Source organism: Rhodnius prolixus, unplaced genomic scaffold, assembly GCF_049639745.1.
Source record: "Rhodnius prolixus isolate KJV_2025 unplaced genomic scaffold, Rpr scaffold_12, whole genome shotgun sequence".
Classification (NCBI taxonomy): Eukaryota; Metazoa; Arthropoda; class Insecta; order Hemiptera; family Reduviidae; genus Rhodnius; species Rhodnius prolixus.
In genome coordinates this window covers 137730-162301 of record NW_027411635.1, presented here as the reverse complement: position 1 = coordinate 162301, position 24572 = coordinate 137730, and the positions used below count along the sequence as shown (strand labels likewise).

The 24572-nt window shown below is 34.7% G+C and overlaps 3 protein-coding genes across 3 annotated transcripts; 2 read left to right on the top strand and 1 right to left on the bottom strand.

Annotated features, from left to right (window-relative positions):
* The first annotated feature begins 1772 nt into the window (after positions 1-1772).
* Positions 1773-5722, top strand: LOC141461944 (uncharacterized). The gene has a single exon (XM_074143429.1). It carries the CDS (start codon positions 3197-3199, stop codon positions 5720-5722), a length of 2526 nt encoding a protein of 841 aa, XP_073999530.1. The 5' UTR covers positions 1773-3196.
* Positions 5723-13735: 8013 nt separating this feature from the next.
* On the bottom strand, positions 13736-15349 carry LOC141461941 (multidrug resistance protein MdtB-like). Its single transcript, XM_074143423.1, has one exon. The coding sequence runs from the start codon at positions 15347-15349 to the stop codon at positions 13736-13738; it is 1614 nt and encodes a 537-aa protein (XP_073999524.1).
* A 68-nt stretch (positions 15350-15417) lies between these two features.
* LOC141462083 (uncharacterized) lies at positions 15418-16951 on the top strand. The gene has a single exon (XM_074143683.1). It carries the CDS (start codon positions 15558-15560, stop codon positions 16947-16949), a length of 1392 nt encoding a protein of 463 aa, XP_073999784.1. The 5' UTR covers positions 15418-15557; the 3' UTR covers positions 16950-16951.
* The last annotated feature ends 7621 nt before the right edge of the window (positions 16952-24572 follow it).

The following is a 24572-nucleotide window of genomic DNA, read 5'->3' as shown; positions in this document are numbered from 1 at the left end:
GGGTAACAGATATGACAAACTATATAGAGAACTTTTGAGCAAAGTAGAAGAGACAATAAAGCTAGCTGTAAGCAAAGCAAAACATTTAGACATTAGTCTAGAGAGTGTATATGGAGAGTTAACATCCAATAAAAAACTACTTCACGCTATTGCTAATACCAATGCCCGCTACACAGGGATCGAATAGATAACAATACCACTTTACCCAGCTATTCTACTTGCTCAAGTAGGGGCTTTTTTTAGTTATTGTCCCATGTAATGGGAATTGGTATAAGCAGCAAGTGTCGACATTTTTGAATACTCATCAAACGAAAAAGGAAATTGTCGAGGGATTTAGCAAACATAATATCAACGAAAGTGATTTAAAGATTCTGGAGGAAGGAGAAGGTTTGGTGAAAAAAATAAATGATATTAATTTAATCCAGCAAAATGAAGAAAATAAGTTAAACATCAGAAATATACTTGCCCAATCAATAGGACATCCTTCTTCACAAATTAAGGAATCTGAGGTGACTTCAGTAAATATCCTCGACGTGGTAAAATAGACAATTTATGAGCGTCTACTTATCTCAATTCCCGGCATATATGTTTCACACCTAGCCTTTAGCTGCTTATTTGGTAAACACTTTTAAGCCTGTAATACCCAGCACTACCAAGACAATAGAAAATAAACGCCCAAAATTTACTGGATCATTAAAAAACATTACTCCTACTACCGCTGCGCCTATAGAACCTATACCAGTCCAAAATGCGTAGGATGTTCCAAGGGCAATAGACTTCATTGCTACTGATAGCCAGTAAAGGCTTGTAGGAGCACAAACTAAAATAATTACCACAGGCGTAATGCGGGTAAAACCATCACTATACTTTAGCGCCATCGTCCACACAACTTCAAGTAAGCCAGCTAATAATAAATATAACCAGGCCATAAATTAGTTCCTTTCTACTGACATACGAAAACATTACACATGAGAATGCAGAAAGTCAACTTAGTGTTTCGCATGCTTTAATAATACTGTTGCATCCAATTTCTAGTTATTCCTGAGAGGTTGCATAAGAAATTCTGACAAAATTTTCAAGGCCAAACGCAACTCCTGGAACTACGGCAACTAAATGATCCTCCAACAAGTATTCAATAAAATCAAAGTCATTATTTATTACTTTACCATTTTTTGTGCTCTTACCCAACAAGCCTTCGCACGAAACGAAAAAATAGAACGCACCTTGCGGAGTAGATGTTGATAGTCCTGGAGCAGAACTTAGCTTCTCTACCACAAAATCTCTACGACTCTTGAAAATTCTCGTTCTTTCCTTCAAAAAACCATGATCGCCACTTAAAGCTTCAACTGCTGCTGCCTGCGCTATCGAATTTGGGTTAGAAGTGCTCTGAGACTGCAGTGCAGAAATGGCTTTTATTACATTACTTTTACCTGCAATATAACCTATTCTCCAGCCTGTCATCGCGTAAGCTTTCGATACCCCATTAACCACAAAAACCCTATCATAAAGCCTCGGTTCAACCTGGGCAATAGTAAAAAACCTCTCATCGTATACTATATGTTCATAAATATCATCTGTAACAACGTTCACGTGAGGACATTCAAGCAATACTTGTGCTATGTCTTTCAGTTCATCATATGTATACACAATTCCTGCTGGGTTATTCGGTGAGTTAAGAATCAACCACTTGGTCTTCTTGGTTATCTTGCTTTTTAACAATTCTGGTGTTAGCTTGAAGCTTTGCTTGCACTTTGCCACAACCGGCAGACCACCAAAAAGACTTACCATATCAACATATGAGACCCAATAAGGGGCTGGAATTATAGCTTCATCTCCAGGGTTAATCGTTGCCATAAATAAGTTAAACAACACCTGTTTAGCACCGGTACCAACGCAGATTTGATTAAATGTATATTCGAGATTGTTGTCCCTTTTTAACTTATTGATTATCGCCTCTTTAAGTTCACGTGTCCCATCAACAGCAGTATACTTAGTTTTACCTTCGTTTATTGCTTGAATAGCTGCTTTTTTTACATGATCTGGAGTGTCAAAGTCCGGCTCCCCTGCAGCTAAAACGCAGATATCTTTTCCCTCGCCTTTCAGTCTATTTGCCTTGTCGGTTACAGCAATCGTAGGTGATGGCTTTATTAGGGACATTCTTTCTGCAAGGTCTAACATAATCTCACCAAAATTAAATCAAAATGATAAGCCCTACACAACAAAAAAGCCAGAAATTTTGTTAGCAGCGTACGTCATCTAAGAACCTGTTTAAAATCTTGAAAGGATGAGATAAAATAGGGATAGATTTAAGAAAGAGGTGTCTATGCGAGAAAGTTATCCAAGCGATATAAGTCGAGAGCAATTTGAAAAAATCAGAGGAATTTTAGAAAATAGTAGAAAGAAAACAAGACCAAGAAAACTTGATTTGTATGATGTATTTTGTGCAGTGCTATATGTGATAAAAAGCGCATGTCAGTGGAGGATGCTGCCAAAAGAGTTTCCAAACTGGGAGAATGTGTATTACTATTTTCAAATATGGAATAAAAAGAATGGAGCAGAACCAAGTTTGTTAGAATTAGTCTTAAAAAAAATTAGTTGGAGAGGTCCGTATCGGCAATGGTCGGAAAGAGAAAACCAGTTTCTGCATAATTGATGCACAAAGCGTTAAAAACGCAGATACTGCTGAAAGCAAGGGCTACGATGCAGGTAAAAAGATCTCAGGTATAAAACGCCATATTGCAGTTGATGCACAAGGTTTACCACACGCAATTTATGTAACGACTGCAGAAGCAACTGACCGCAGCAGTGCTGTGAAAATGGTTGAAAATGCTAAAGAAAACCTCTCTGATGTTAAAAACATATTGGTTGATGCTGGCTATACAGGAGAAAATTTTGCAACTCAAATAAAGGCAACTATTGGTTCTACTGTTGAAGTAATAAAGCGAAGTGAATTAAATCTTTTTGTTGTACTGCCAAAGAGATGGGTTGTCGAGCGTTCTTTCGCTTGGCTGGAAAAATGCAGGCGTTTGTGGAAAAATTGCGAACGTAAACTCAACACTAGCTTACAAATGGTTGTTCTCTCCTTCATTTCTCTTTTACTACGGAGATTTTAAACAGGTTCTAAGAAGATTTATTTTGCTTAAAAAACTTATAGGTGTTATATTTTACATAAATTCTTCTTAAATGTGAGGCCTTTATGTTTACTAATAGAATAGCTAATAGTCTGAATCAGCTGCAATTTCCTGTGGAATTTTTAAATATAGATCATGAAGCTCAGAAACATCGTAGTCTTACACCACTACACTTAGCAGCAGGAAATGGTCAGTTGGATTTAGTCAGCACCTTGTTAGCTGAAGGTTTATATATTAACTCCGAGGTTAAATATGATCGCTTTACACCACTGTATTTTGCAATTGCAAAAAATCGCTTAGAGACGGTTAACTTTCTCATTGCACATGGAGCAGATGTAAATCATAAGGCCATTCTAGGCTTTACACCTTTAAATTTTGCATCCCAACAAGGCTGCTTAGATATAGTCAACACCTTAATTGCAAATGGAGCAGATCTTAGTACTAAAACAGATAAGCTTAATACACCTTTACACTTAGCAGCAGAGAATGGTCATCTAGATATAGTAAATGTCTTTATTGAAAAGGGATTAGATGTTAACGCTGTAAATAATGATCGAGCAAGACCTTTGCATTCTGCAGTACAAAATGGTAACCTCGAGGTAGTCAAAGCTCTTATTTCACATGGATCTGATATTAATGCTGGATCTTCAGGAATAGGTAATCATAAAGTTGATACAAACATTACACCATTACATTTGGGAACACAAATTGGTAGGCTAGATATAGTTAAGGTTCTGCTTGAAGTGGGAGTGAACGTTAATGCAAAAACAGGTGATAGGATTACACCTTTACACTTAGCGTCTCAAAATGGCTTTTTAGAGTTAGTAGACATTTTACTAAAAGCAAAATCTAATGTTAATGCTAAGGATTATGAAAATCTTACACCTTTGCATTTAGCAGCAGAACGTAATCACTTTGAAGTAGTTAAGTCCCTTCTTCTTGTAAATGGAATTGATGTTAATGCTAAAGACTACAATAATTCTACGGCTTTACATATAGGATCTCAGAATGGTCATTTGGAAGTAGTTAAGTTACTGATAGAAAAAAAAGCCAACATTAATGCTAAAAAAAATGAAGGTTTCACACCTTTACATCTAGCAATTCAGCAGAGTCATTTAGAAGTGAGTGATTTTTTGATTAAGAATGGAGCAAACATTAACGCTGTGGATGATCAAAATTGGACTCCTTTACATAATGCGGCATATAATGGTTTTTCTCTAAAAATAGTAGAGAACTTAATTGCAAAAGGAGCAAATATAAATGCAAAGATAGATGATGGTAGAAGAGCTCTACATCTGGCAGCAGAACATAATCATTTAGGGATAGTAAATTTTCTGATTGAAAGTGGAGCAGATGTTAATGCTATAGATAATAGGAGTTGGACTCCTCTACACTGTGCGGCGTATGATGGTAATTTAGAAGTTGCTAAATCTTTGTTTGATAAAGAGGTAGACATTAATGCTAAAACAGTCAAAAGTACTACGCCTCTACACTTTGCAGTAGACCATGATCACTTAGAGGTGATTGAATTGCTATTGAAAAAGGGAGCAGATGTTAATGCTCTAGATCATACAAATTGGACTCCTTTACATTTTGCAGCAGAAAAAGGTTATGATTCGATTGCCACTGTCCTATTGAAACATGGTGCTGATGCAAGTGTAAAAGAAAATCAAAGTAGAGGCACAGCTCTACATTTTGCAGCTCAATATGGTCATCCTAAGGTAGTTAAAACTCTTATTATAAATGGAGCGGATGTTAATGCAAAAATGGATAAAAATGCTACACCTTTACACTTAGGAGCACAACTTGGTAACTTAGATATAGTTAGGTCTCTGCTTATGAATGGAGCATATTTTGATGCTAAGACTGAGATAGGCAGGTATGTTTTGCCATTACATTTTGCGGAGAGAAGTTATAACTTAGAGGTAATTAAATTGCTAAGACTAACTGAAAAGCTGTTCAAAGCTACAAAAGATAACAGCCATTTAGAAGTAGAAAATTGCCTTAAAGAGGGAGTATTAGTTAATAGTAGGAGTATTCATTTTGAAACACCATTACTTTACGCATCATGGAAAGGCTATATCAACATTGTTAACCTTCTACTTAAAAATGGTGCAAATGTAAACTTCACTAATGATAATAATTTAACTCCGCTCCATTATGCTGCCAAGTTTAACCATCTTGAAGTTGTACATTCTTTACTAAAACATGGTGCAATGTTTGACGTTGCTAGTAGTAAAGGCAGTAAAATGCCACTAGATTTTGCTAAAGATGCTAAAAATACTGATATCGCCTATTTATTGCAGATGATTAGTAAATTATTTGAAGAGGCTAAAAATGGTGACTGTGAAATAGTTAAAGAATTAGAAACGATAAGAGACAAAAACCCTAATGAATTTTTAGTCATTACAAATGCTCGTAATAGTCAAGGACAAACACTAATACAGACTGCATTTGTTAACAACCATAAAGATATTGCAAGTTCACTTGTAAAAGCGTTACAGGAGCATAATATTCAAGAGTTAGGAACTAAACTTGATAATACTACAGTTCTTATGAGTTCTTCTAGTCTCTCACGTTCTTCTTCCTAGAAACTAAACCTATTTATCATTTGAATTTTACAAGATTTATGAAAAGGCTAAATGTATCTGCTCAAGTATAGAAAAATATTTTTCATGAAGTTTTTTTATTTTTGGTAATTTTAGTATTGCTATTTGATTCCAACTTTTGCATAATACCGTAAGTATTTTTTATAGGAGGTGGAATGCCAAGAGAAACAGAGCGTCATGTAGAAGTGCTTAACAAGTTAAAAAATGTTATTCAACATACAGATTCCAAGGTTGTTGCTGAAAGACGTTTAGCTATTGAAAGATGGGTGAAAACTTATATTAGGCAGGTAGAATATCTTAAAGATGATAAGCTACAATTCTTATACAACATATTTCGCGATGAGAGTTGCTGGTCAGATACAAAATTAAACAATTACATCCTAGGACAGAAGCTAACTGAGGAAAAAATAGATGAAATAGAGAATCCGTTTTGCAGGTATACATGGCTTGCAGGTATTGTGTGGTAGATAAAATTTATCCGCTCTTTCAAGAGCAATTTGAGTCTTACAAAGGTAGAGTCTCTCCCGGTGCAGTAGACGTAGATGGTAATCCTGTAGATGACAAGTATATAAGAAGTGATTTGCTTGAGTCTATGGGAAGTTATGATCCTGCATTTAGCTTTTGGATTAATAGAGAATCTGGAACATTAATAACGTAGATGGCTTCCGAGAAGCTGCAGGTTTTAAATGTCGAGAGGGAGTAGAATATTTCTGTAATCGCTTAAACAAGCAAGAAAGAGAAGAAGAAATTACTAATGTGGTTATTACCTTGTCCACTATTCAATGTAACTACAATCGTGCTACCGTTTTGGATTTTTGTCTGCACGAAGTAGGTGATCCAACAAAACGTGAGCTGTTGCTTAAATTATCAGAAAAAGATCAGGGAGTATATTCTCTTTTTAATGGATTAATACGTTGGGATTTTCTTGGTACAGTTCAAGACATGATAAAGCGTTGGTGCTATGAAGAAGTTTCAGTACCTGCAGATAAAATATTTTCACATCATGATTATGCACTCCTTCTTTCCTCACTTTCAAACGTAATGCTAGAAAGTCCTGAGTCAGGTGCTCAAGCTAGATCAATTTTTATGGAACTTTGGAGGTGTGATCGTTTTAATGAGCACAAAAAGGTTGCTGTTGATCTTTCTAATGGTATACTTCCTGTAGTTCCAATGAAGGGTGTACTCGCAGGATTGATTGTAGATTGGAAACGTGATGATAACAAAGCCAGCTCACTTATCAAGGAGAACGAAATATTAGAGATTCTTCAGTTTGCCAAAAGTTTTTGTTCAGATGAAAATTTCATGGGGTTGAAAAAGCATGTAGCTAATACTTTAAGAATTACTGGAAGACCTGGTATGAAAAAGGGTATTGATTATGGTGAACTGGCAGAGAGGTTGTTTGATAAGGCACCTATCCACCATGGAGGTGGTGGTGGCTCTGGTGATCCGCAGTCCATGTTAGGGGCTCCTGGCATTAGTGGTTTGTCTAGTCGTAGTAAGTAGAGGTGTTTTATGCATAATAATGGTGAAAATATTGGATTAATTAAAAGCTTGTTGAACGGAAATTGCCAAGAGTTTGTAGAAAGGTTTGAATCTTTCTTGGATCAATGTCCATCTTTTTTGCACTGAGTTGGTAAGGACCGCTTTTTTCCTGCATTCTTTTTTGGTATGTTTGCTACCGCATTTGATTCTGATGTTGCAAATAATGAAAAAATTTATTTTCGTTTTGACAACACTACGAATGACCCTAGAAAAGGAAATTTAAAGGTTGCTATATTAACTAATGACAGAGATAGAAGAGATTACAGGGTTGTAAGATGTTTCACTATTGCTGATAGACAGAATAGTTTTGGTTCAAGATTTAGTCAGCAAGAGAAGATGTGGATAGAGAATAATTTACAACAGCAGAATGTTGCGTCACGGGCAGGGCGATTTGCATGGGAAGAGTATAAAACATTTACATGGGCAGAAAATCAAGGAGAAGAGGAAGCAATAAGATGTGTAAAAATTCGTGAGAGAAATGCATTTACTGGAAATTCAGCATCTCCATGCAATGGTTTTGAAGAGACCATCAGAACTACACAGCAAGGCAACTTATCGAGTCTACTAGGAGAATTGGCAAGTAATAATGCAAATAATGTGTCTAATGTTACTAGGGAAGTTTTAGAGTATATAATTGGCATCTATAATAGGTATAATAATGCACTAGATTTCAATGGCAAGGAGTCAGACTATCATGGTTTTCTGTCAGGATTTTTGATGAATTTTAGATATCGTCATACAGCTGGTATTTACCTTAAGTTATTTGTGGGGGGTGGATATACAGATATTACTTTTCTTGTACGTGGTGTACAACGGTTAATAGATTCTGTTCCTATTATAATTGAACTCAAGGCAGGAAGAGCAAGAACCGGACATGTTGATCGAGCGTTGGCACAAGCTGAAAATTATGTTACGAGATGTCCTGTTTCATCCATATCCATCCACACTTCGTCAGAAGATGCTGTTTGTGTAGGATTAAATTTTGATTTAGACAATAACGAACGTTTACAGCTTAGCACTAAAAGCTTTTTGGAAAGAGAATCTTCTTTATTGAAAAGGCTATTTAGTGGACCGATAGCCGAAATTGAAGAGAGCGTTAGAGATTATTTACTATACCCAGCGTTTGGTGTACCTGCTGTACCAGGTATTAGAAAAAGGGATGGTGTTAGTGCTAGGGATAGGAGAATATTTCTCTATACAACCGGCTTTACCTTTGGGAATGCTACATTTGCAAAGAAAAGAATTATGTTAACAAGAGGAAATTGGGTGGATGTAACCAAACACTTATTCCATTATCACGATGACGATAAAATGCTAGATCTGCAAGGAGGGGCTACACAGATAAATGTTGGAAATCGTGCCTTGACCATGATTTTACATGCATTATTAGGAAGAGAGGAAAGGGTTATTATACTTAATATACGTCATGTACTAGCAACGCACCAATTTCCAGAACGGGGCCTAGATCTATCACGTTGGCCGAACGCTAGAGTGTATGAGGTAGTATGTAGATTGGACCCAGCAAGAAGAGCTGAGGATGATCTTGGTTTAACTGTTGGTGTAACACCATTTGACTCACCTGCCCTCTATTTACAAAATAAAGTAGGCGGATCTTTTCTAGGTGAATTTTCACAGATAGGTGGTGTCAGTAACGTGCACAGCACTGCAGATATAATGATGAATACTGGTTGGCAAGTACACAATCGTCATGCACAAATGTTTCAAGCAATTTCTAATGTGCTATTTCCGTTAAGGTGGATAGTAAATAGGGATAACGCTAGAGAGGCTGGATTTCATTCCATACTGCATGGATTATTTTACGCTTGTGATAATCCAGCTAGGGTAATTATTGAATTTCAACTGGGAGGAGGAGAGAGATTAGATCTGGTATTATTACGGTCTCCAGACAGTAGAGATGGTGTCCACCCGATAGGAATAGAGTTGAAGTTTGCTGGTACTGGTGAATTACAGCGTAAAACTCGGGACGCAAATAACCAATTGGGTGATTATATGCATTGCAGAGGGTATAAGCGTATTACCGATGGAGACACAGTAGTTTTATCGTATGCCATATGGAATGATCGTGCACAGAGGCCAAATACTCTTATATCAGTTAAGGATGTTCTTCGTATAAAGGATAACTTAGGACATAGTTCTGCAGATGATCTTCCTGGTAGATGAAAGTTTATATGTCAAATTTAATGGTATAATGTTAATATATGGTCCGGAGTGTAGTGGTAAAATATATGAAAGTTTACTATAAGTTTCCCTTGGATTTTCCTTCTATTTTTAAATGAATTATTACTAATTTAGTATTATACATTATTGAAAACTCAAATAATATAGCCATTTCCAGCAACGAAAACCAACGCCCGTGAGAAGAGTTTGTTTTGGAACCTATCGGTATTTGAATTTACTACAAAAACTTAAACATTGCAAAATAATAAAAATATTATGTTTAAAATAGCTTGACTCATATTATATATTGTACATAATGTATTATCTGTCTAATCTAGGAGGTACAGTATGATTTTTGCTCAACCTATTGGTACGCAAACCGGACAAACAAACGAACAAGAACCAAAACGGAAATCAAGTGAAGAGCAAAGTGATGATTCTGATGGGTGGTATCAGCCTAATACTGCAGACAATGCTATTGTTAAAGAGTCTTTTATCCCGGAGGCTCCAGCTCTTGCAAAGTTAGAAATGCCGTTTACTGAAGATGAAAAAATTTTAATTGGTAAATTTTATAAAGAGATAGAGGGTATAGTAGAGCAGCATCATCAAGATTATACAAGCAAAAAATGTGAAAATTCTACTGTGGTTGCTTTGAGACGTATAGAATGCTTAATAGATAGGTATTTAAGTAAAGATATAAAGCTAAATTCATGCTGCATTGGCTATGAATATACCATATCGAATTTAGTATTAAAAAAAATGATTGATATTTCTTGTAGTATTTGGCGCACAACAGCTGCTTTTAGGTTACAGTATGAGGATGCATCGGATGAGTGGGATGAGAGTCAAGATGCTGTATTGAGTATTATCAGTAAGCTATTATTAGCAGGTGGAAAAATAAGGTCTGATTTTTATAGTGATGCAGGGATAGATCCTATTATGTACGGAAAAGACGAGGCTATTTTTCAAAAGTGTAAAGAAATTAAGAATGAACTGAAAAGAATAGCACGTGAAAGTATAATAAACAGGAATGAAGAAACTCAAGGTAATAATTTAGAAGTGGAGATAGATAACGATCGCCTTTTTATTGCGTACCCAAAAGGTAGCACCGTTGAAGTTGCAAAGATTACAAATAGTAAAGTAAGTGAAAATTTAAATATAAAAGATAACGTGCTACAGCTTGGAGAAAGTATAGTAAGAGTTGAAAGCAAGAAAGGAAAAAGAAATTACATAGATGTTTTGAAAGGTGACATTGAGATGTCTTTTACTACTGAGGTAGGAAAGATCAGTATTTATCTATGTCCCGGCGTTCAAGATAGCAGTAAAATAGCGGTAAAGATAAGTGACAACGATAGAAAGAAACTCGATCAATTAAAAAACAAGGAAGAAATAGGAAAAAGCTGCTTACTAGGAGGGATAACAGTTAATGAAGCCATAGAGCAACGTTTTTTTGTCAGATTTGGAAAACTGATGCGTTCTGAAACAATTAGCCCATCTAAAGAAGTTTCAAAAAAAACTAAAGCAGCAGATGTAGTGAACTCTTCATTAGATAATCCATCTGTATCCTTCCCTGTAAAAGAAAATATACAGCTAGGAGCCCGAACTCCATGTTAAGTGTTTGGCTAAAATAGCTTTAACGTTTTTTTGGAAGATGCCTAAAATGCTATAGCGATAAGGAAGCTTTTCAAATAGCTTTAAGATCCTGAAGGCCAGTTGCCTGGTAGATTACATCAGTTGGAACGCCTACCTCTATTTGTCGAGTAGTGTTCATGGATTTCTGATCATATCCTCGGATTCAAAAGAGACTATAGGCTGCTCCACATCTTTAACTTCCTCGAACTTCGTATCCGGCTTTAGAGCTTTATACAACGCAAAACTCATACACATTAATCCAACTATCCCAACAACCACTGTTACTGTAACATGGATTTTCAAGGCATAAAATTCAATACTACATATTAATAATGCTATACCAGTAATACCAGCCAGGATTGCTTGTTTTTGCCGTGTTGATGGTTTTTCCTCTGCAGCGTCACATGGCTCAGCAGGAGAAGGGTTATTAAAGGTGTTTGGTTCCTGGGTAACAGTTTCTATGGCTTCAACATTATCAGCTATAGGAGTATTTTGATCTTCTATTGTTGTTACATTACTATTATCGCATGTTTTAGCGGTGTTGATAGCAATTTCTGTCGTAACAGGGGTTTGCTGTTCTGTAGCCGTTACTTCGGGTTCTTCTAAAAAGTTCTTACTGCTGGAAGCGCTTGGTTCTTTTATAGCAGTTTCTTTTGGAGCAGCGGCGCCTTTCCAATCTTTGAATTTTTTAGCAATGGCTTTTCCTATTTTCGGTGTTTTCATGATGTTTTTCCTTTTTGTTAAAATTTATTAATTAAATTGTAGTGGTTGGGACAGCACAGTTATCTATTCCATTTGGTATTTCTTTCAATTAACTGTGTGCCACTACCTAAAATATCCCCTACATTAGGCTATTCAAGCGGCATTTCTCTTTCTTCCTCTTTTTAGGCTTAGAAACTTTCTTGGAATTATTCTATTGAATTCTATGGTATTATTTTTTGTAACATTGTAATAGTTATCATAGAATTGTGGGTGTTTTAGGCCTAAAATTTATCTTTAATCTTGTATTAAGTGACAAAAGCACAGTATAAAACAAGGCGTGTTATGTTTAATTTTTGCAGCATGGACACTGCATGTCTTTATAAATTTTTGTCTACATTAGCTGAGCCTCGCTTATTAAGCGGTGTAAGAGAGAACCGGACGCCAAGTTTTTGAGAGAACAATAAACAACTCACATCACGGGGTTTCTTTTGTCTTTTTTTTAAGTTAGTTAAAATCTTAACCAATTCCATTTTTTTCACAAAAAAATTGCTTGACAAGTTTTAACATTTCCATTATCATAGGGTTATGGGTATTTACAACCCCAAGGTCAGCTACTTGTCAAGCGTATAGAGCATTAACGCCAAGTTATTAAAATAGATATTGACCGGGGCTTTTTTTTGCCTTTTTCCCCATTTAGTAAATTTCTTAAGCATAAAGATTATATCAACTTTCATTATCAAACAAGACACATAATAAATTCGCTAATCGCAGGAAAACTTTTTAATTTACCATTGGGATTTGTGGTATTATACTAAATCCCATTACACAGCAAACAGATGGACAACAATAGAGAAAAAGCCAATACTGAAGTAAGTAAAATAGTCGAGGTTTAAATGGCACTCAAATCAAAATTATTGGATGAAGAAGTAGTAAAATCAGCAAAAGAGATGCTGAAGAAAGTAAGGAATAATGCATATGTTTCAAAAAAACTAAATGCTGTAATTGCGGCAAAAAAGCATAGCATAACGGCTGTAGCAAAAATATATTGCATTTCAAGAAAGGCACTAACTTCGTGGATAAAACTCTTGAAATTAGGCAGAGAAGAAAAACTGTTTGCTCCTCCGTCACGATGTAGAAAAACTAAATTAAATCAGGCTCAACTACAGCAAATTGAAGCATGGATAGAAGAAAACCCTAATATTACCATTAAAGCAATGAGAATAATAATCCAGGAAAAGTTCGGACTAATACCAATTCCCGTTATGCAGGGATCGAATAGATAACAATGCCGTTTTACCTAGCTATTCTATTTGCTTAAGTAGGGGCTTTTTTTAGTTATTGTCCCATGTAATGGGAATTGGTATGAGCAAACAAAAGAAACAGGTATCAACTACGTTGATTCAACCCCTATTGCAGTTTGTCATGCGAAAAGAATATCCAAAAACAAAGTTTTTGCTGGAATTGCAAAATTAAGCAAGAGCTCTTATGGCTGGTTTTATGGTTTCAAATTACATATGGTAATCAATGAAAAGGGTGAAATTCAAGGGGTTACTTTAACAAAGGGTAATGTTGACGATAGAAAACCAGTTCCAGACCTGACCAAAAAGCTAGTAGGTTTATTATTTGGAGATAAAGGTTATATCCAAAAAGATTTATCTCTACAATTACTTGATAGAAATTTAAAGCTTATTACCAAGATAAAAAAAGGTATGAAAAACGCATTAATCTCGCTAAATGAAAAGATTTTGCTGAGGAAAAGGTCTATCATTGAAACGGTTTTTGGTTACCTGAAAAACAGACTAGAAATTGAACATACTCGCCATAGATCCCCCGTTAACTTCCTAGTTCACATTTTTTCTACACTCATTTCATATTCCATGCAATCCATAAAGCCTTCCATTTCCAGCTCTTTCTTTATCGGCTAATCCATAGTTAGCGTTTCTAAGAGGCATGAACTTCTTTTTTGATGCCTGAAATGCGCTCTTCTACTTCTTTTAGTATCAGATCTCGTTCCTTGGCTGATAAACTTTCCCTTGCTTTAACTCTGATTAGAATATTATCTGAATCCACTTTCGGGAAAAACTTTACTCCAGGGCCAAAGGTGAAATATAATATACTAAACGAGAATAAAACTAATATAGTAGCACACACGAATTTTTTAGGATGATCCAAAACTTTCTTCAGTGTACATGCGTAAGCTCTTATTATAGGCCCAGTGTTCTTTATCTCACCACTTTCTATTGCACTCATTTTTTCAATTTCTTCTTTCGAAGTTACCGAAGGCTTACCAAACATTGCACCGAGTGTTGGTATGAAAACCAAGGCCATAATGAGCGAACCGGTCAAAGTTAAAATTATTGTGATTGGTATATACTGCATAAACTTACCAATTATATCAGGCCAAAATAACAGAGGGAAAAACACTGCCAATTTAGTTAATGTCGATGATAGAACTGGAGAAAACATATCACGAACTGAAGTGTGAAAGGCTTCTACCTTGTCCATTCCACAAATCATCTTTCGATCAGCATATTCACTAACTACGATTGCGTCATCAACCAACATGCCAACTGCCATAATTAAACTGAAGAGTACAACAATGTTTAAGGTTATACCCATGAAGTAAAGAGCTATTATTCCAACAAGAAAGGAGCCAGGTATCGAAAGTGCTACAAGAATGGCCGTCCTTGTACCCATAGAGATTACCATTATGATTAATATTAACAACACAGCAAATATTATGCCGTTCTCTAGGTCATCAAGCACATTACGGACATTTTTTGACTGGTCGTTTAAATACACCACTTTTAGATTTTTAGGTAATTGGTCTTTTGCCTTATCTATTAGGTATTTCACTTGATTTACTGTGTCTATTATGTTCTTTCCATTACGTTTTGAAATTTCTAACACAACACTAGACAGCCCATTGATGCGAGCAAATCCTTCATAATCTTCAAATCTAGGATACACCTTTGCCACATCCTTTATTCTCAAGACTGCATTGCCTTGAGACCTAACAGGAATATTCATAATATCTTCTATATCTTTCAATAATCCTGATACTTTAATTGAATATTTGCCTGTGTCATTATCAAGCGATCCGGCTCCTACTAATCTGTTATTGCTCGATATAGCATGAAATATTTCATCTGATTGAATGTTGTATTTTGTTAGTATTGTGGGCTCAATTATCACTTCTATCGTTTCCTTACGCACGCCTGCCACTTCAACCTTAAGGACGTTGGGCAGAGATTCTATTCCTTTTTTTAACTTACGCGCTATATTGGTCAAAGCCCTTTCTGGTAAATGACCAACCAATCCAACATTTAATATAGGAAATAAGCTCAAGTTTACTTCGCTGATTACCGGAGACTCTGCTTCAGCAGGCAACTTCGATTTTATATTTGAAAGCTTTGAACGGACGTTATCGAGCACTTCCTTGTTACTATACTCTGTACCGAATTCAAGTATTACATGCAGTCTGTGTTGAGCTTTAGTAGTGTGCGGATCAAAGTTCGATCTCACTCGCAAGTAACAAACAGGCTTATTCTCCATTTACTTTTAGAAATTCTTTTTTCTTTCTTTTTTTAGATTTTTTTTTTTAAAGTGAATATTTAATTTTATTTCTTTTTTATTCTCTTCTTTATTAAAAAGGAAAAGTTTCTGTTTTTTGTTTTTTGTTTTATTTCAATTTATTGCTTTTTAACTTGTGCAAAGTGTAAATAGATTTCCTTTGGTGTATATAATTTAGTGAGTTAGCAAAATGACTGACAATAGTAGAGGACAAGTAGGTATTCCACCAGATATAGAAGAAATGAGCTGTGATGTACTCGTAAGTAATGAACCAGAAGTTAATAAAAATATAATCACAATAAGTCCAGGGAGTAGTGGTGTTTTAAATAAAAATAATTCCAGACAGAATATCTGTATGGAATATAGAACAAGTGATCTGGGTCCATTTTATATTTTAATTGAAAGTAGAGACAAAGATAAGAAAGGTATTGCTAGGATTCACCCTATGTCTATCGGAAAATTGTTACACATTAATCACCCAGAAATAGCAGATAATATCATTTCAATTAAAAAACTGGGTATTAACAGGCTGAGAATTGAATTTAATAATGGCGTATCTGCGAATAAACTAATGGAAAGTGTACTATTAAAAGAAAAAAATCTAGATGCTTATATTCCTAGATATTTATTACAAAGGAGAGGAGTGATAAGGGGCGTAGATACTGAGCTAACTGAAGATGAAATTAAGGATGTTATAAGGGGTCCACCTGGGGTAAATTTTGAAATAACTGATTTACGAAGATTAAAACGGAAAATAGTGGACAAAGATACAAACGAGGTTAAATTAATACCCACTCAGTCTGTTTTGGTTACTGTTAGAGGCCAACAGTTGCCTCAGAATGTATATATACACTATGTTAGATGTGAAGTACACTGCTATATACAGAATGTAATTCAATGCAAAAAGTGTTTGAGATTTGGTCACTTCCAGGATCAGTGTAAGGGTTCTGTGAGGTGTGAAATATGTGGAAATAATCATGACCTTAAAGAGTGCAAAAATACAGAGATAAAATGCATAAATTGTGGTGGTACCAATCACATGGCCTCTGATCAAAAACTATGTCCACGTTATAAAAAAGAAAAACTTATAAAACAAATAATGGCGGAAAGTAATATTTCTTATTTAGAAGCTAAAAATTTTTTTGATAATGGGAATTCATTTTCTGCTATTGCCGGGAAAGATGCCCCAAATATAGATAATTTGAAAGAGTTTCCTATTTTTAACAAAAATACGGGCGGGTATAATAGACCTTTTGCTACGACTGTTTCATATAGAAGGGCAACAAAAAGACATAGGTTACTGCCACCTAACTTTGACAAACAAGAATTACAAAATTTATTAATTGAAGAAGAGGTGAAGAAAAATGTCCCTGGCGGCCTTGTTCCTCAAAATCCTTATCGCCCAAATGAAGTAAATAAATTGAAGGAAACTTTTCAAAATAACGATAATTTAGACATAGTTTTTGAAGCGGTGTACTCTATCATAAAGAGTGTTAACCCAAATGAATTGAATAAAATTACTGATGAAGGTTTGAAAAATATGATAAAAGAAAGAGTGATTAATTTAAATGAGGCAATATAGATACAGGCTCAATACAAAGCTTGTATCTGGACAGATATAAGAATTTTGTAAATAATTTAAATGTGTAGCTATAATTATTTTATAAAAATATATATAGGTAACTGTACATATATGAATGAGTTGTATGAACGAATGTATAAATTTCGTTTTATTAGGTATGTATCTAGGTTTGACTGTGCGCGAATGTATAAGAATGTATATAGAGTGTAATTATTTTTTAAACGTTTGTACAGTGTATATAGGGATAGTTTATTTAATTAAATGTACATTTAAGTATAGGAATAGTGTGAATGAGTGTATAATTTTCATTTTATTATATATGTATATAGATTTGTCTGTGAATGAATTCGGAAGAAGGTACATAGTGGGTAACTATGTTCTTTATTTTTGTCTATTGTACAGTGTATATATAATTATTTATTTAATTTATTTATTTATTTCTTATAGTTTATTTAATTAGGAAAAAAAAAAAAAAAAAAAAAAACTATGAAATTACGACCACTAAAAATTTTACAATGGAATGCTAGATCCGCTATCGCTAACAAACAAAATTTAGAAGTTTGTTTAATGAATGAAGAAATAGATATCGCTATATTAAGTGAAACATGGTTCAAACCAAACACTGATGTTAAATTTAAGGGATATAATGTCGTAAGAATGGACCGAAAAGACGGAAAGTCAGGTACAGCAATTTTAATAAAAACTGAAATTCCTTACAGCGAAATTAAAAAGTTACATAAAATAAAAGATTTGATGTTAGTGGGAATTGAGGTGAATTTGCATAATGGTTTTAAATGTTCAATTATTTCTTTGTATAATTCACCTACGAATAATATAAGTTACAGAGATTGGGATAAGTTGATAAACAGTATTAACGGTCAAATAATATTCGCAGGGGACTTTAATGTACACAATCAAGCATTTGGCTCTAGCTATACAGATTCTAAAGGTCGCCAGTTACTAGATGCAATACAAGATAACAACCTCGTGTACTTGAATGATGGGTCCCCCACTATTATTGGAAATATCAGACATAAAAATAAGTCAGCTGTTGACCTTACTTTCTGTTCCCCAAACTTAGCTTCTAAATTTAAATGGACCATTCTGGAAGATGATATGGGCTCAGATCACTATCCTATAATTATAGAATCAAATTTATATTTAATTGAAAATATGAAAAGACGTCCGTATTGTAAGTGGGATACAAAAAAAGCGGATTGGAAGGTTTATAGAAATAGTTTTAATGTAGACCATGTGAATTCTTTAACTTATGAAGAATTTATCAATGAAATAAATGACGCGTCTCAAAAAGCAATACCTCTAAAAAAAGAAGTAAGATATCAACATGTTAAATGTTGGTGGACGAAAGAATGCGCCACCAGCATTACAAAGAGAAAAGAGGCACTTAAGAGATACAAACAACACCCAAATATGAATAATTTTCTAATGTATAAAAGACAAACTGCCTTAACAAAAAAAGTTATTAGAGAAAGTAAAAAGCAATCGTGGCAGCAATTTTGCAAAAATCTAAATAAAAATGTTCCTATAAAAACTATATGGAATAAAATAAAATCATTAGGAAACCAAATAGTTTATAATAATATTTTAGAAAAGGGTGATTGGATTTATGATTTTCTGTATAAACTAGCTCCTGATTATGTTGAAAATAAAATTGATTTTAATATTAATAATTCGGATAATAAACATTTTATGCTGGAGCCATTTGAACTTAATGAACTTTCGTCAGTTATGAAATCACAAAATAATAGTGCGCCTGGTATTGACCAGATTCAATATAGTCTTATTTATAATCTTCCTCTTCCCTGTAAATTAACTTTATTAAGTATTTATAATGAAATGTGGATGAAGGGGGAATTCCCTTCACAATGGAAAAATTATGTTGTTTGCCCGATTTTAAAATCTAACAAACCAAAAGAGAATTGTTCATCTTACAGGCCAATCTCTTTAGCTTCATGTTTATTAAAAACATTAGAAAGATTGGTAAAAAATAGAATTGTATGGTGGTTGGAAATTAACGACAAACTTCCTAAAACACAGTATGGGTTTAGAGAGCGGAAGTCAGTAAATGATTGTCAAATTCAGTTAATAACAGACATTTTACAAGCCTATACTTCAAATAAGATACTTTTAGCCCTTTTTTTGGATTTTACCTCAGCATATGATTCTGTTCAATTGCCAATCTTAACAGAAAAAATGAAAATAGCGGGATTGCCAGGAAAATTTATTTTCAATATTATTAAATTAATTTCTAATAGAAATATATATTTAAGAATAAACAATTCATTAGTAGGCCCCAGATCTACAAATCTAGGTCTCCCGCAAGGCGGAATTCTCTCCCCAATTCTTTATTCCCTTTATAGTGCGGATTTAGAAACCCTTTTTTCTAATGAAATTAAAATACTGCAATATGCAGATGATGTTTGTATCTATGTTATAAAACCCTCCTTTCAAGAATGTAAAGATTTGTTGGAAACTGCCTTAGTGAAACTTGAATCATGGATATTCGAAAATGGTATAGAAATCTCAGAACAAAAGTCGGTCATTTGCCCCTTTACAAAGAAAAGAAGGTTGCCTGTTTCGGATTCAATGACATTGGCAGGACGTGCTTACCCATGCAAAAATTCCGCTAAATTTCTTGGCGTCATCCTTGATAAGACATTAAGTTGGAAAGAACATATTAAATTGGTTGAAAAGAAAACAGAAAAATATTTTAACATTTTAAGAGCAGTCTCTCACCATAAATGGGGGGCTGACCCTGAGATCTCGTTACTCTACTATAGAGCCACTATAAGATCGGTAATGGATTTTGGATCTACATTCTATGGCATGGCGAAGAAAACAATTTTTAGGCCATTACAAATAATCCAAAATAAATGTTTAAGAGTATGCTTAGGTTTTCTGCGCAGCACTCCAATAGATATTATGTATGCAGAAGCGTGTGAACTTCCTTTAGAATACAGATTCCAGTTATTATCTCATAGATATTTGTTAAAAACTTCAGTTTTTGATTATAAAATTTATAATAAAATTTGTCAGTTGAATTCTAAAGTCCTAACCAATAATTATTGGAGAAATAAGATTTCACCTGTCTTCTGTGATAGTTTTATAGAAATTTCCCAACTAAAACATTTAGTTAAATTAAATGAAAGAGAGCCGCCCTCCATAATGAGCTATAAACTGGCAGTGTTAGATATTGATTTAAAGTTAATAGGGGACTTCGCCAAATATCCATCTAACATTATAGAAATAGTATTTCAAGAAACTCTTGAAAATTTATGGCCCGGTGTTTATGCCATTTTCACAGATGGGTCTAAACTGAATGGGAAAGTGGGATGTGCCTTTTATGATCCACAGAAAAATTTGTTTCAAATGGCCAACCTGCATGGATATGCATCGGTCTATACTGCTGAATTGACTGCGATTCTTTTAGCCCTTAAACATATTATAAGCTTGAAGGAGAAACACTGCTTTGCTATAATCAGTGATAGCCAAAGTGCCCTTATAAAAATAACTAACGTGAGAAACTATTTTGAAAATAATTTTATAATTAATGACATTTTAGACGCGGTGAGTTTGTTACAGGAAAATGGGATTATAGTAAATTTTGGTTGGGTAAAGGGACACTGTGGTTTGAAGAACAATGAAATTGTGGACTCAATTGCAAAAGATGCAACAGTTAACGGTGAGAGAATAGACTACATTTCCTTGCCAATAGAAGATTTAAAAAGAATTTTAGGGAAGTTGGTAGTACAAAAATGGCAAGAGAAGTATAGTAGCGGTATTAAAGGCAATTTTTATAAATCTATGCGCCCATATCTTAAGAAAACAGTGTGGTTTAAGGGTTTAAGTGTGGATAAAAAGGTGGTCACGATGGTAAGTCGTCTAAGAGCCAATCATGCAGTCTGTAAGGCCTACATGAATAGATTGGGGCTGTGTCCTTCCCCTCTATGTGAACAATGTCAACAGAATGAAGATTTTAGGCACATTACCATGACATGTAATAAGTATTCACGTGATAGAAATATCTTTTTCAATAAAATATTAAAATATTTAGAGTGTCCTTTCAATTATGAAAGTATTATATTTTCAGATAATTTAGTAGTTCTGCAAGAACTAATAACTTTTTTAGGTGTTTATAAATATAAGAATGATTAATTTATTGTTGATGTCCGTTTATATCTAGTCACAGTTTCCTTGTAGGTTTAAGTCTAATGGGTTGGAGGAATATCGAGTACTCCACCCTTATAAAGTATTCTTATGTGTGCGTATGTATGTGTGTGTGAGTGTTATAAAGCATATACGGTTTTGTATGAGTGTATTATATAATTTGCATGTACATATATTATTTATTACCGGTATGACTGTATTTATTTGAATGAAAGTATTTATTGCAGTGGCTGTATAGTAATAGTGTAGATTTAGAATTAGAATCCTTAGTCGTCTGCATAATTGGTACGATTGAGTGCGAGGGGGGACCAATACCGGCCAGGGGTGGCAACTTTTGGTCGTGTAGGAATAATAAATGGCTATGGCTTAACAGCTAATGCCAAAAAAAAAAAAAAAAAAAAAAAAAAAGTATTACATGAGCGCCACCATCAGTTGCTAGGGCCTTTAGCTCCTTAACTCCTTCTATGGACCTCAGTTCATTTTCTATCGGAATAGCTAATAACTTCTCACTATCTTCAACAGAAATTTCAGGAAGTCTAACAAACACGCTGATTACAGGAATTTGTATATCTGGGTTGCTTTCCCTTGGCATTTTTATATAGGCGTATAAACCAAAAATAAAAATCGCTATAAGCAACAATATTACCGTCCTATTCCTCTCTATAAGCAAGCTTTTCATGTGGATATTTTATTGAATATGCATACCTTTGTACAACATTATATCTGAGATACATTATATATTAATTAATTCTTATATAACTTTTGGAATATTTGTATTAATACCAATTCCCATTACATGGGACAATAACTAAAAAAAGCCCCTACTTGAGCAAGTAGAATAGCTGGGTAAAGTGGTATTGTTATCTATTCGATCCCTGTGTAGCGGGAATTGGTATAAGTATTAAAATCATCATAAAATTACAATTACAAAATAGACTCTTCGCATAACAGACCAATTTTTGCCAGAGCTAGACATATAGAAACAAAAAAACTACTTGACAACCTTGATATTACGGTTGAGAAAATAATTGAAAAATTTGACAACATGTGCAAAGACACAGTCTACAATTATCTTAAAAAAGTAAACTATACATATAAAAAAAACTTTTCTTTATCAGGAAAGGAATGAAGAGAAACGCAAGGAGTTCATAAAAAAAATAGAAGGAATAGAAAAAGAAAACTTGATATTCATAGATGAGTCTGGAGTAGAAGACAACAGATTTTATGAATATGGGTGGTCTCAAAAAGACAAGAGGTTATTTACCGATAAACCAGGGTTTAAAAGAAAGAGGGTAAGCATAGCCCTAAATGAGAGAAAAGTTAAAGCACCCTGAGTAATTGAGGGCTACTGCAACAGCGAGATTTTTGATGCTTATGTAGAAAATATACTTGTTCCTATATTAAAACCTGGGCAGACTATTGTTCTCGATAATGCAAGCTTTCATAAATCTGCAAGAACGAGAAATTTGATAGAAAATGTTAAATTTTGTTCTTGCCGCCATACTCACTGGATTTAAATCCGATTGAGAAGTTCTGGTTTGCCATTAAGCATGCCATAAGAAAAGTGCTGCCAAGCTTTTGGCCCAATATTAATCCGGCTGTTGATTTTGTCTTTCAGCGCTCGGGGAAATCTTACTTTGGTTAGCTATAGGATACTACTTTAGTAATAAATATTTAAGAAGTTTACCAAATAAAAAAAGGCAAAGAAATCCCGAGTGGCGAGTTTTGACCCTATAATAATGTAAATTGGCGCTATAATAATGTACTGACGCTTAGTTTAAGCGCGATTTGGCTGAATGTGAAAAAATTTAAAAGACATGCAGCCGCTATAATTTTATGTAATCGGCCAATAAATACTTTAAGTTTTTTACTGAATTTTGTCATTGAGCCTGCAGTTCAAAAACAACTTTTGAGTCAGAAATACCCTTAATGCTATTGTAAGGGTAACGGCGAAGGTTGTCAAGTAGTTTTTTCACATATGCCAAAAGCCGATTTGTTATGCAATGGATCTATTAACCTCCGGTTGCTGCCAAACAAGCTATAGCTTACCTATCAATCTCACCAAAAACTATATCGAGCGAACCAATAATTGCTGCAATGTCAGCAAGCATGTGCCCTTTTGACATGAAGTCCAAAGCTTGCAAATGCGCAAAGCCAGGTGCTCTTATTCTGCACCTATAGGGCATATTAGTACCATCTGAAACTATATATACCCCAAACTCACCTTTTGGTGCCTCAACGGCTGCATAAGCTTCACCTTTTGGCACGCGATACCCTTCTGAATAAAGCTTAAAATGGTGAATGAGAGCCTCCATGGACGTTTTCATCTCTGCTCTTGGCGGTGGAGAAATCTTTCTATCTTCAGTTTTTACTGGTCCTTCGGGCATTTTTTCTATGCACTGCTTTACCAAACTAATAGATTGTCTAATCTCCGCCATCCTGACTAAATAACGGTCATAACAGTCACCATTTTGGCCAATTGGTATATCAAAATCCAGTTGGTCGTATATCTCATATGGTTGGCTTTTCCGCAAATCCCAAGCAAGCCCAGCAGCTCGCAGCATTGGTCCGCTAAAACCCCAGTCAAGCGCCTGTTTAATCGAAATTTCACTGATTCCTACAGTACGTTGTTTCCATATCCTATTTTCTGTCAAAAGCTCATCAACATCATCTATATACTGCGGAAATTGTTCTATGAACTTTGCAATATCCTCAATCAAGCCTTCTGGAATATCTGCTGCCACTCCACCTGGCCTAATGTAAGCTGCGTGAAACCTTGCACCCGAAGCCCTTTCGTAGAATGCCAATATTTTTTCTCTTTCTTCAAAGAGCCATAAAAGAGGAGTCATTGCTCCAACATCCAGTGCTTGAGAAGAGATATTGAGTAAATGATTTAGTATTCTGGTCAGCTCACAAAACAAAACACGCAAGTACTTTGCTCTGACTGGCACTTCACATTGCAACAATTTCTCTACACATAGTGAATATGCGTGCTCTTGCGACATTGGTGATACGTAGTCAAGACGATCAAAATACGGCAAAGCTTGGAGATACGTTTTGTGCTCTATTAGTTTTTCAGTGCCACGGTGCAAAAGCCCAATATGGGGATCTGCTCTTTCGATTACTTCACCATCCATTTCCAATACAAGACGCAACACCCCATGTGCAGCTGGGTGCTGAGGTCCAAAATTCAACATCATTGTTTTTAGGTCTGGCATATCTGATAACTTAAGATATTGAAATTATATAGACTGAAGTGCGTTAAAAGTCAATCGGAAACCTCTGTTATATAATTGACATTGGTTGCGGAATTATGCAATAATAAAGGATTATAATAATTTGAAGTAGGAAGTTCATGCCTGATCAAAAAAAGTTTGCATCATATGTGGTAACAACCATAGGGGGAATTGGACTTATAGCTAGGTAGTTCTTATG

Excerpts from the sequence above, each read along its gene's own strand:
- LOC141461944 (XM_074143429.1), top strand. The coding sequence starts at position 3,197 with ATGTTTACTAATAGAATAGCTAATAGTCTGAATCAGCTGCAATTTCCT.
- LOC141461941 (XM_074143423.1), bottom strand. The coding sequence starts at position 15,349 with ATGGAGAATAAGCCTGTTTGTTACTTGCGAGTGAGATCGAACTTTGAT.
- LOC141462083 (XM_074143683.1), top strand. The coding sequence starts at position 15,558 with ATGACTGACAATAGTAGAGGACAAGTAGGTATTCCACCAGATATAGAA.